Source organism: Tyto alba, unplaced genomic scaffold (genome assembly GCF_018691265.1).
Source record: "Tyto alba isolate M040663 unplaced genomic scaffold, T.alba_DEE_v4.0 Super-Scaffold_19, whole genome shotgun sequence".
NCBI classification, from domain to species: Eukaryota; Metazoa; Chordata; class Aves; order Strigiformes; family Tytonidae; genus Tyto; species Tyto alba.
The window spans coordinates 5,065,916-5,078,959 of record NW_024881281.1 but is presented as its reverse complement, the minus strand read 5'-3'; the positions used below and the strand labels follow the sequence as shown (position 1 = coordinate 5,078,959).

Below are 13,044 nucleotides of genomic sequence, written 5' to 3'. Positions count from 1 at the left end.
TTTAGAAAGTATGTTTAGCAGTATGTAGAAACTATTTTTAGGGTAATACTCTGACATTGTATTGTTTAGTCTAAATTAGCAAAATCCAAATATCTGCATGCCCAGCCATTCTGAATATTTGCCTCAAAAGTTATGAATTGTTTTTTGAGGCTTCCTTTTCTTAGAACACAGATAGCTTTAGGGCTCTGGTGAAATATCCTGATGGAGACTGCAGCCTGCACCGTTTCCAGAAACATAGATTGGCATTAAGAGGAGTCTAAATATTTCAACTTTTATTACTACATACAGAAAGGACAAAAGTGCCTCAGGTATTCAAAAAGAAGAAAAAATCTCTACCCTGACGTATTCCTACTATTATGGCTATTCCAGCCTTGAGAGACAGAAATTGGAATCAAATTACTTTCAAACATAACCTAAAAGTCATTAAATGTAATTCAGAATGCTTTTATTACTAGAAGCATAAAGCTGTTATATCAGACTGTGTAAAAGTTGGTGTCTCTGCGTAGTACTATGTTCTTCATGTAGCAAAGATGCAAAAGCTTAGGGAGAAAAATAAAGGCTGTTACAGTATTCGTTTGTCAAGTAATTATAGCAAGAGACTGTTTGACTACTGGTTTGGCAGTGGATATAATATAAAGCTTTTTACCCCTTTGTATTCAGTTTAAACTCAGACTAATACTACCTTTATGTTTGTGAATTTGTGAAGTCCTTCTCCCAGGAATTTTTATTCCTTTTCTTTTTGTACTAGACAGTATTTTCTCCATATCCGCTTTGTTCTCAAGCCCTAATCCATGATACTATTTCCTTATTTTTCTCATATTTTTTTGACTTGTGTGCTGCCTGGTTGAGATCCAGGACAGATTAAGTGTGGCCCAAATATGTACAAATGCAGATAGGCTGATGAGGACATAACGTGGTCATGGGGCCAGCGCGTTCTCCTTAGGAAGGTGGACTCACTCTGCTGCTAGGACAGCCAGCCAGGATGACTATTTTTTGGCTGCTGGTGCCTCAAGCAGGTGTATTCCTGGGGCTGCACATTGTGGGGACCTGCTTTATAGTAGGTCCAAAAGCTCCTTTGTGGCCAGTGGTGCATTAACATGTCTGTATTTGACGGTTTCTTCCCTATTTTGAAAACTAAGGGTTATATTTAGAAACAAGAAGTCTGTTATTTCTTTGTGCGTCATTAGCATGGGTAGTTGATATTATCTTTCTACTTAAGCAACTACTGTCTCAATCTTTCTTGACTGAGCACTTTGTCTCACACTTCAGTTAAGCACCATCTTGGGCCACAGAGAGTGAACGCAGACTATATTGCAAATAATACCACAGTCCTCAGGGCTGGTGCTCAGGGTGACAGATCTAGTAAGGAATCAGAGCTGAATGGGACACAAACTAGGATCAACCTTCTTAACCTCTGAACCTCGGAAAAATATAATTCCTGGGATTTGGCTCATAAAACAATTGGTCAAACACTTCCTTTGACACTAATATAATGGAGCTTACTTTTAAAGCCTTGAGAATCCCAGCACAGCTGTGCACTGTCCTAAAGAAATACAGAGAAGAGCCCGGTTGTTTCTTAATCACAAGATGTGCACTTGGGTATGGAAGTGATTCTCTTACCCTTTACTGCATGATTTTTTGTGTTTGTGTCAACAAGTAGCATAAAACTGCTCCAGTATGTTTCCAAATTATATCAGTCTCTCTCTCCCCTATATTAACATTAACCAGGTTTCTATCTAATTATTTAACTAGTCACGAGAACTAGGTAAGTGATGGCATTCCCTAATTCAGCAGTAACACTGAGGAGTGGATGCACAGGTTTTCTGACCACCTTTCCAAGTGAGGTCTTTCAAGCAACAAGGATAAGAGGTAAATCCCATTTGCTGTTACACACAGTTTATGTGTGGCCTAGAAAGGCTGGATTCCCACAGTACTGTGATCTTGTGTGCTGAAGATCAACAGCAAAACAAATAACTCCCAGTTTGTGTGATGTGGATGAAGAAAAACACTGAACAGAAGCCCTCCAGATTTAAAAGGCAGCCATCCATTCATTCTAAGCAACCTTGATGGCAGAGTCGCTCTGTTCTGGGGAGGACTGGGAAGATTTCCCTTCTCCCATACCAACCTGTGTGCCTGAGATTCGAGGCTGATGGCCAGAGCCTGCTGAGCAAGGAGGAAAAAGCTGTCTTAGTATTTACCAGTAGCATTAATGCAACAAAGTTCTTCTCTGGTGAACAATGACACTTGCCCTAAAGTACCATGTGCTATAATATCCCTTCTGTATGAGAGGGAGCACAGGCTTACTAAGAGCTCTGCAGCCACAGTGCTTGTAGCATTTTGACATTTGGAAGTAGGGTATATGTGTTACGGGTTTTTCCCAGGAAGTTATTAGTATATTCTGTGAGTTTCTGAGAAATGGGTGACATTTCTGGCTATCTGTGAGTTTCTCTGATTTTTGCCAAAGAGGAGGATGTTGATTTCAGAGAAACTTTTCTTCTCTATGCAAAAGTTAAAGAGAGTCTTGGCAATAGCTATTGAGACAGGAAGGTTTATCCTGTGTTTAAGTAAAAATTGACAATAATTGGTCAGGAATTTTGCTCCCAAATATGCTTTGGGACCATCTTTGTGACCTTGGCAGTCCTGCATAATACCATTACCTTGATTTCCCTAGCTGTTAAAATATAGATCATCATATCATATATCATTGGATGATTATGAGTTTCAGTAATATTTGGAAAGATGTTGAGATAAAAAGGGCAACCTTGAGAGTTTTTAATTAACGAAAATAGGGGCTTAAAACTTCCAGATATTCCAAATTTTTTTCCAGAATAAATATTTTCTTTTTCTAAATAAAAACACTTACAGCTGAATGTGTACGTGCATTTTCTCTGTCTGTCACAGCCGGACCCAGGATTGGGTCTGGAAAATAAATGCTGCAGCCAGATCATGGCACATTGGGAATAATCAGGTTGATTACCAATGTGCAAGCCTCCTTCACAGTGATGCCAATGCATAAACGTGCTTCTCCAGTGTAGCCAAATAACTTGAGCCAGTCTCTACCTTTTTTCACATAAGGGGCTTTATCCTATAAACAAATACAAGTCTCTTGATTGGAGGGATAAAATAAACGCCCATGCAGCTCTCTCATGCGTAACTTTCTATCCTGCTGGGTAATTTTAAAAATAGCATTTACAGTCTATCCATCCCAAAGTCCAAGACGCTTTCCTTGTGTTGCCTGGATGCAATGACAATCAGTGGAAACACTGGATTGATTGGTCACCAGCCTGGAACAGCTCCAAACTGTGAATTTTAACCAGGAGGCAGCTGAGCCCTGCTGCCTGTTCCATGAATATCCTTTGCAGTTGAGACCTCTCCCCACCTTGTTCCCCTCCTTTCTGGTGAGCCTGCTGCAGTCTGCAACCTACCCCTCAGCTGGGGAATTCCAGGACATGGCTAATCTCTGAACTCTCAATACAGATAATTAGAAATAGCTGTGGGAGCAGTCAGTGTGGTCATTAGCAATTCTGCACCAAGGCTCCAGGCAGGAAGTAGCTGGGCTGCTTTCTTGGACACAGAGGGGAGCTAGTTCCTCCCCCCTCTCTCCCTCCCTCCTTCCCCAGAGTATCTGTGTGGTCCTTGGAGCTGTGCTGCTGCATCTTCACTCTTGCAGCCTTGGGAATGAAGGAACACAGCCCAGTCTGTTTCTTCTCTGTGGCATTGGGCAGCGATGTCGTTTATATGAGTTGGTGAGAAAATTGATGGGAGTGTTAGTTGTGCAGCAAGCAGGAAGTTGGCTTCAGCAGATGAGCATAAAAAGTATAATTTATACTGAAGAGCAGAAGAGAGATGCGTAATAAAAACAAGAATTTATCAATATCTAATAGTATTATTACAATGGGGAGAACTTGTTAGCTTCTGGTTTTGCTGTTTAATCCACCGCTGCCTCTCCAGGTAGAACTAACACTTTTGCACACTCACTGAATGTGACAGTGGTGTAAATTACAGAAATACCAGTCATACTTGATATATATCTTTTGTCACCATTACCTCATCACTGAAATTGCCAGAGATGTCCATAAAATTGCTTCTGCTTATATCAACTCTCATTTGGTATGTTTCTGTAGCTCCCTGTGAACTCTGCATATTATACCTTCTCTTTCTTTCGTTCAAGTGGAAGCTGGTGTGCAAAGTGATAAATTAAGACCCAAAATGAGGACTGTGTACAAAACCCCTATTACTTTACTTGCCTTTAGTGAGACTTTTGAAGTAAGTGACTTTTAGTAAATGAGAATGTTGCCATGGGGTAACTTACATTCAAAATAACTCATATTATTTGCTAGGAAAGGTTCACATATATTCAGTGTGTTTTGTGCACTGTGCCAGCAACTACTCTCAACCCTTGTTCACCAGAATTTGTTTTCATTTTAAAAAGTCAGTCTTTATATATAAAAATGCAAATAAAACCTAAAAAATGTGAACAAAGTATAGTGAAATGTTTGCCAGCCCACACAGTGCTGGGAGCAATAGAGCGGATGGGCACAAATGGATGCTATTTGGCTCATTAGGGAAGTTACTCATATGTACAGTTACAGTCATGATTTCAGTGTCAGTCATAGCTGGTTTTCACCTTGCAAGCAGAGGAAATGGGAGATCATATAATTACTTTATCACATATTACCTTAAAATATCTCCCGTTTGGTACTACTTTCATTTTTTATTCTTATGAAAACTTTAGCTATAGTGGCACAGTATCTCTTGTAATCAAAACACCAGAACTAAGCTGCCTTGTAGAGGTCATGGACCACCACAATACCTCATGAAAGAAAAGCAGAGCTTGAAGAGTGCACAGATTGTTTTAGAATTTATTCTGATGTTTCTGAGACAACTCCTGTCAGATAAGCTTGTTTTGAGCACAGAACTTTAGAGAGCATCATGCTACCTCTTCTTGCCAGTCTGAATCAAGTAGGAAAGCTAATGAAGAAAACTGGACATGCCTGACTTTTTGCTATCTTCTCAGTTCTCTGGATTTTGAGAGACTGAAGTAGTTGGCAGCTGAAAAATCTTTGTGTAGGATGCATGACAATGAGCTTGTTAAAACTTCCTCTTTTCAAATGTCCCTGCACCATGTGACTACTGTAGTCAACTGATATTTGATGCTTTTGCAAAACAATATAGTCATAAGCTCTCTTTCGAATGTCTTGTCTATGCTGAGAAGTCTCATTAATTCATACTTACTGAAGCAAATGATGAACGGTAAACCCAAGGCAAAACCTGTGGCAGGAGTGGAGCAAGGAGCAAACAGAAACTGGGAATGTGATAGGAAATGGGCTTTCTTTATTAACAGGGACGTAGTAAATGGGATAACCTTTAAAGAGCTGACTCCACTTCCTTATCATTTCACTATGCTGTAATTGCATATTTAACAGCTTTTTTGCATAGCATTTTATGTAATCTGAGCTATGTTGTTTCATACACGTATAATCAGCAATAAGACATATGACTTACTGACAAGGCAGGTAGAAACATTAGAAATCTGTATGATGGGGATGGAAACACAAAGTTTCAAAGAAAGTTTAAAACTTCTTATGGAGGCTGCAACTGCCTGAACCATTTGAACTAGGGATATTAATACTGGAGGATAGAAGGTCATTGGCTTCCTTCCCGATCTTGGCTAGTCACTTAATCTCTATACAATAAACAGTATTGCTGTCCCACAAGTTATTCTGGATTTTTTTTTTTTTTAATCAAGAGGCACTACTTTATTGTGTATTCAATTTAAGAGAAAAAGATTTGTAAGAGAATTCAGAAAGGTTCCTGGTAGTAGATTGACTAAATGTGATATGCAAATCACTTTAGACTTGCATTTACCCATTGAAAATAGCTGTGTGCAATTGTCCAAGTCATCTTGGTGCACCCTGTAATTACAGAAGAATCCAGGCAGTCTTTAATTTTAGGCATTCATGCCTTTCATCCGTGTTAACTGGACCTGACCACACTTCTAATTAACCCATATTTCCAGTAGATTGCCCAGATGTTTCATATCTTTACTGAAGCGTTTTAGATGAACTGGAGTGTTTTGTTTGCTCAGATGGCTGGGTCATGCTAAAAGGAGTCCTTCTTCACTTGTATTGCTTCTTAGGAAGTATTTAGAACTTGCCTATCCAGACCTCGAAGCTTATATGCTTCCTTTGATAGAACCTCTTTGGCTGAAGCCTGCAAACAAGTCCTCAACCAATTAGAATGTAATAACTCCAAATTAGATTTGCTGTTTCATTCAGCTATTGTTAAAGATGGGTGGGTGCAGGTAATTTTTGATAGTTGCCTTTCATGGTACCTTGATCAGACTTTACGTTAGAAAGGTCACGGTTCAGATTTGCAGAGATGTGGCTCTTGAAAAGGAGGTTCCTGTTCAGACATCTGTGCCTAAGTATAACCACATAAAGACACTGAACTGTAAGTTCTGTGGAGGAGATGTGGGTCTCCGGTTAGCGATAAGCAGAAAGGATTGCAGCAAGCTGAGACAGTTAAAGGAGAGCTGCTATTAAAAACAAGACAATTCCCTTTGATTTATTCAATATAATTGTTTGAACTAGTTTTGTCTTCAGTATTTAAATTTATATTCTGTATGGGCTGAACTTCAATAATTAGCCACTCTGGCATGTTCCTGGTGTGCTGGTCTGTACCAGTGACTTCTGAAAGGCAGGAGGGCATGTAGTAAACTGAGGGGGGAGGGTGGGAGGAATGATGCTAAGGTCATATTTATTGCAGGCTTTCTTCCACAGAATTCCAGGCTAGCTTCTGTCTGATTTATGTCTATAATTTATAATTCTGGGTTTTATAGAGAAAATTATGATTCAGAGAGCCATTGCTGTGGGCACAGTAACATCTGCGTAGTGGGAATATCTTGTGTCAGTATTTTAACATTCTCGGGCTGTAATGTGTGTATGATGTCATTGTTGCTTTTTACTGAAGACTTAATAGTCAAAGATCTGGTGAAATCTAATGGTGTGGTTGTTTTTTCCTCAGATAAACAATAAATTGTTTTTAGTGAGAACAGATCACACAGATTTCCCTTTGTGTCTTTCCTGTGGCTTTTGTAGTGCCCTGTTATCTGCAAGCAAAGGTCCTGTTCTTGGGGTGGGGGGCTAAGGTTAATGACTTGCAGGTGCTTACTGTCTTTTAGACTTGGCTTGTCACTAGTATAATAGATAATAAATTTGCTCTCTAAATAACATTGCCTGGATTTTTTTTTTTTTAACTTAATGTCAGGTACTTTAATATTCATAGAAATGAACCATACTGGGTACTTTGGTACTTTCAGAAAACTGCACTCTGGTATGCTTCCAGATCCCAGTCTCTTAATATTCCCAGTGCACTCATGAGCTTTCATTTGAAGTGAATGAACTATTTTCACTGACAAGAAGCCTGGGAACTACACTGGAAATAGTTTAGTCTGGACACCTCTGTGCTTTACACAGTGCTCTACCACTAGCCCAGCAAACTTTGTACCCTCACATCTTTCTATGCTCCTTTTTTCCCACTCCACACAGGGTATGTAAAGATGGTTATATTGTCATGCTATAAAAACACCCCTCTTCTGGCCTGACTTTCATGTTCTTTCAAAATTTTCAACTATACCACCCCCACCTCTCCAATTATTTTCTTAGCAGCATAGTCAAGTGCTGCATAATATGGATGTGATACATCTGCTCCAGATGAATCCAGTAACCCTGAGTGCTGCAGGCCTAAGCTACTCAGAACCTCTTGACCCATGGGCCAGGGGTTAATCTTTGGTACAGACATCTTTAGCACTGATGGCATGCTCAGGATAGTCGTTGGGGTACTAGTGACCATCAGATGTAGTGTGACCATAAGATGGCAAATCCTTCACCCTGCCTAATGAACACTACAGCTCAGTTGATCTGCAGTTCCTATTCCATTTTAATATTTCTCCCTACATTCATTCTGCATACACTTTGATGGTGTATCTTTCTTCTAAAGGGTACCATCCTATATAGATTAACTTCTAGGTCTCTCATAAGAAACCACATGCAGTTTTTCAGAGCTTGGGGTGGGAGTTCTGCTGTAAGCACACTGGGAGACACAGAAATCACCAAACTCTTCCATCCTGCAGTTTGCAAGTATACATTAGCAACCAGCATGTACACAGATAGCTCCTATATATTCATGGACTGTGTTGAGGAAGAGAGACGTGTGGCAGAAAGACTGAGACTGGTTCCACTGCCAAAATAATCAAGAGAAGTGAATAGTTTCCAAGGTGTTCATTCCCTAAATTGTTCTCGTTTCGTTTTTTTTGTTGTGTTGTTTTTTTTTTGTTTTTTTTTTTTCCTGACTTCAGTGGAGCCAGAGACCTTCTGAGAAATCAGAGTATCACTATTTTGACCTAATTCGTCGTGTGGCATAGTGAGGAGGTATTACAAGTAAACCTGCAGTGTGGCAAAACACAGAAGATCACTTTTCATTTGCCATGTCCTTATATCCCAAACTGAAAAGTAGTTAATACAGAATCCAAGATGAAATGCCAGAGAGGGGTTTAGACCATGTAAGAAATGGAAATGCATTTGTTTAGAGGAAAAAAACACAATTCACTGATGCTTTTTGGATGTGAAAATGGCAACTAAGTGGTTTTGAGTATGTCTAAGTGTTTGTTGTTGTATCATTAACTGAAGAGTTGAGCTGAACCTTCAAACATTTATTTTTGGTTTGCATTTAGGGCAAAAATTGAGATCTGAGTTAGTTTACTCTGTTTATCATGTCATACCACTTTGCAGTAGACTTCATCTGTGGTTTAAATATTGTCAGCAGAACCCCATCCTTGAACTTTTGCTTGTTTGTAAGACTTGAAGAATTCAAGAATTACTGAAGATGACTAACTGGATGATGCTGTTGGAGATGTGAGGATTTTTGGACCTAGTTCTGATTTTACTGTAGACATTAGCACTCCTTATCTCTAGATATTGTTAGATGGGAGGAGGAAAAGTGTTTTAGGTATAGTTAAAACTACAAAGCCAAGTAAAATTATCAAACCGATGCTGGTCTGGTGAAATACTGTAAGAAAGAAGGAATAGTTTTGCATCTCACATGTGTCTCATAATAGCATCATGAAAACGAGGATACGATATCATGTTCCCACACAAACATGACTTGCCTTTTTGTCTAGTCCTGTTGCTTAGCTAAGGCTTGCTTTGTTCTAGTTTCCGTAGCCTTTGGCGGGGGGGGGGAAATGCCACCTCCATTTTCCTTTTCTATCATACAATATAAAATGAGGATATTGTCATTTGATGGTAGGCCATTTGCTGATAAAACATATTGGCCTCAGTAAAAACACTTTTATAATTTGGCAGTCTGTCCTTTCCCACTAACTGCAGATTGATAAATAATAACTAATTTGTTTGTCTAAAATGTCAAAAAAGCAAAGTAATCCAGCTTCAGCCAATTCCATAAGACAAAGTTGGACTTCCATGGTGCAACTTTATGGATTAAGGAAAGCCAAGACAGCTTTCAGAGCAAAATATTTTTTTCTTGTGATGGTATTCAGCCACTACGTTGCTTTTCTTTTATCTCCATTGACAGATGTTAATAGAGCAAAATACAATGTGGTGGCTGGTGCAGTGTGGTAATGTCTGCTGCTGATGGCCTGCTTTCTGAGTCCATTAGATTTGTAGATTTATTACAGCCAGAGTATTTTAACGTGCAATATTCTGTATTGCTTCAATTTGAGTCATGTTTTATTATGGACATTTATTACTAATCTGAAATCCTGTCTGACTGGACAAAGTCCAGGTTGGACAACTAATCAGTGAAGCATTGTACGTGAAGAGCATATGCTAAAACACTTCCTGTCTGGGTTTTAGTGCTTCTGCATTAGCTCTTGTATGAGAGATGCAGTAAAAGCTTTGTCTTATGGGGAATCTTGTAGGAAAACAGACGGTAGCTAAATGAAGAAAATGAAGTGTCAATCTGAGTTGAAGTTCAGAGCATAGGAAGATGTGGCCGGTGAGAATGATTTGAGGGTAGCTTCACACTTGCCATAGAATGGGAGATGGTGCAGTATTGTCATGTCCCAGAGCCTTGGGTGCTCCAGCAGCTGTTACTTTTCTAAGCAATATCACTTAAGTCACTGTTTTGTTTTTAGCTGGTATTTGGAACTACAGCTGCTAGTACAGCAGCAAAACTTAGTCATGAAAATTCCTTAGTGTGTTGGTATGGCCAGTCAGTGCAAGCAAGAGCATTAGAGAGGTCATCTTGTTCACAGGATCAGACTGCACCACAAGCATACGTTTAACTACGGCTGTGCCTCGCAAGCAAATCCCTGTGAAGATTCCCAAGTGCACTCTGTACCCCCAGTAATCTCTGTATTTTAAAGGAGTTCCTTACAGATGGGCTGATTTTAAAATATCACTTTCTGTAATCACTCTAATCCACCTGTTGGACATAGCATGTTCTGGACTTCAGTTGCCATGAGTAGGGAAACTGGGTTTCCCCTGTGCACTGAGTGCGCCCTTGTAATAAGTTATGTGACTAGCAAGAATCCCACCACCTAGCAACAAGAGGAAGGAAAGTGGATTTTTGACCATTTAAACTTGCAACGATATTAGACTGTTTCTTTCAAAATGTTTCCTTTTCATTGCCTTCCTGTTGGAGCTGCTAGTGGTGGGAGGGTTTCTACGGACAAGTCAGAGATTTTTCTAGCTCAACTGTGGGATCTCAATTGTGTATTTATTAATATAACCATGCCCACTGAAACCATTGCTTCCTTGAGCAAACTTAGCCTTATTGTCATGTTAGGAAATGTGTGAGGGCAAGATCGAAAAGTTTGTTTGTTTCTGTTCCATAAGGATCTTGTATTGTACTTGTTACCAGTGATGCAGCCACATTTATTTGTCAGTGACTATGGTAGTAGGAGAGTGAACATCAGGAAACCTCTGTTCTCTCCTCAGCTACTTATGGCTCATTTTGTGAGTTAAGGTAGATGATTAAATACTATATCTCAGACTTCCCATTCTTTATCTGCCTTTTAAGTGCTCTGTGATATGCAGATGAAAGATGCTGCATTGATAAAGAACGTGAGAATGCAGACATGCATTCAGGCAAATGACTGCAACCTGGGCACATCTGCCCAGCTCTTGGAAAGCTGCCCATTCAGCCATTGCTGCTGCCGAGTTTGAGCCTCCCTCTCACATACAAGTACGTACATTCTTTATTAAGGGCTTGAGAACTATGTTAGTACTTCATCAGTTTGATATCTCTTTTGATAAGGGTCTGAATCAAGTCATAATTGTTAATTACACATTTTCATTAAAGCATGTATTTGCTGTTCAGTATCAGAAAGATAACAGTGGTCAAATACACTGATTACACTGCCTCATCATTCTACAAATCCATCCCTCTGTTACACATCCTGAGACAAGGAAGCATGAAATCAATTTCAAAACACTGTTTAAAATATAAATTAATTTTGTTGGAGGTGCTGGAGAAATCATACTTCTGCTATTGAAAGAGACCAGTTAAGGTCCATCCTCTTGCCAGCACAGGAAAGTTGCAGCTACAGCATGTTCTGCATGTGGTATTTTTCACCTTCTAGAAAGCATTGGAGAGAGTCTCTCTGTTTGGGGCCTGGTGTGAAAAACATTTGACTCCTTAATAGTCTCTTATCCAGGACTCTGAAACTTGCCATCCTGCTTGGCATCTTTCTACTTGATTTGAAAAAGAAGGGGAGAATGGCAAATGTAAACCTATGTTTCTTTAATACTCTGAGTGTTTGTTTCATGACTGCATAAAAACTATTGTTTGGAGAATTTTTTTTTTTTAATTATGTAGCACTGTTCAGAGATGGTTCATGTTTTCTTTTGCAGAATATTGATATTACCAACTTCAGCAGCAGCTGGAGTGATGGGCTGGCCTTCTGCGCTCTTCTGCACACGTATTTGCCTGCACATATTCCTTACCAGGAGCTCAACAGCCAGGATAAAGTAAGTTTTGTTGTACTTGCTCCTACACCATTTGCAGAATTCAGGGTGAACATTATCCATTTTGATCGATATGTGGTGGAGACACAGTGTTGCAAGATCTTGATTGATGCAAAATAAGTAGATGAGAGCAACAGTAAGAGGCAAGTGTCAGTTGAGAAGTTACAAAGCAAACAGTCTGGATGAAAAGGGGAAGGAAACCAGCTGTGAGCTCCCAGAGAGAACTGCAGGGTCTACCGGATGAGTTAGTGACAAGTTGCCTGAATCCAGTGAGTGCTGTGGATAAACATGAAGACAGCATCCCTTATGGAAGGCTAAAGCATTTCTGGACTCCTGAGATAGCAGCACACCTTAAAAGTGCTGGATCAGTAGGCAGAGAGATCATTCATTAAACTACTTGGACAGCAATGTATCTGAAAGTCAGACCACGTCAGTGCATTCCAGATACGATATTTAGACCCTTACGAAAGGGTTAAACAAACCTGGATTTACTTCAGACAGCTAGTATCTATTACAATAAGAATTATACTATATACAGGAATGCCTTATATTAGTTAACACCTCTTCAGAAACCTTTCACTCATAACAAAGACAGAACCTCACTGGCATTTTTTTCCCAGTTGTAATCAGTTTCACAAGAACCTACTTGTCAAAAACAGGGCTGTAACTTGGGCAAAAGTAGATGAGTTATTCAAAGACAAAGAACTTGTTTGTGAGTGTATAACTTAGTAATACAAAAAAGCATCTATGTGAAAGTGTTGAATCTAGTGTGTTTCTGTTTTCAAATACAGCTGCTCATTTAACCTTACTGATTAACCAGATGCAAGGTAGGGTTCAGAAATCATACTTTTATGATAATCGTTTTGAACTTTTATTATATTTTTACAGAAAAGAAATCTGCTGTTAGCATTTCAAGCTGCTGAAAGTGTAGGCATCAAACCCAGCCTGGTGAGTAACCTTTTGGCAAGGGAAGGTTTGCTGCCACAGTTCCAAAACCTTTGTTGCAATGTGGCCAGTCAGTCAGCTTGCACTGAAAATGTTCACATAGCACTCG

At 39.5% G+C, this 13,044-nt stretch overlaps 1 protein-coding gene across 3 annotated transcripts in view; it reads left to right on the top strand.

The window, feature by feature from the left end:
• SPECC1 (sperm antigen with calponin homology and coiled-coil domains 1) overlaps positions 1–13,044 on the top strand; it is a 98,496-nt gene that overhangs the window by 79,695 nt on the left and 5,757 nt on the right. For all 3 annotated transcript variants that reach the window (XM_033004733.2, XM_033004730.2, XM_033004734.2), the window contains 2 exons: positions 11,877–11,993; positions 12,879–12,938. In XM_033004733.2, coding sequence (XP_032860624.2) covers positions 11,877–11,993; positions 12,879–12,938 — 177 coding nt within the window. The remainder of the gene's footprint in view (positions 1–11,876; positions 11,994–12,878; positions 12,939–13,044) is intronic.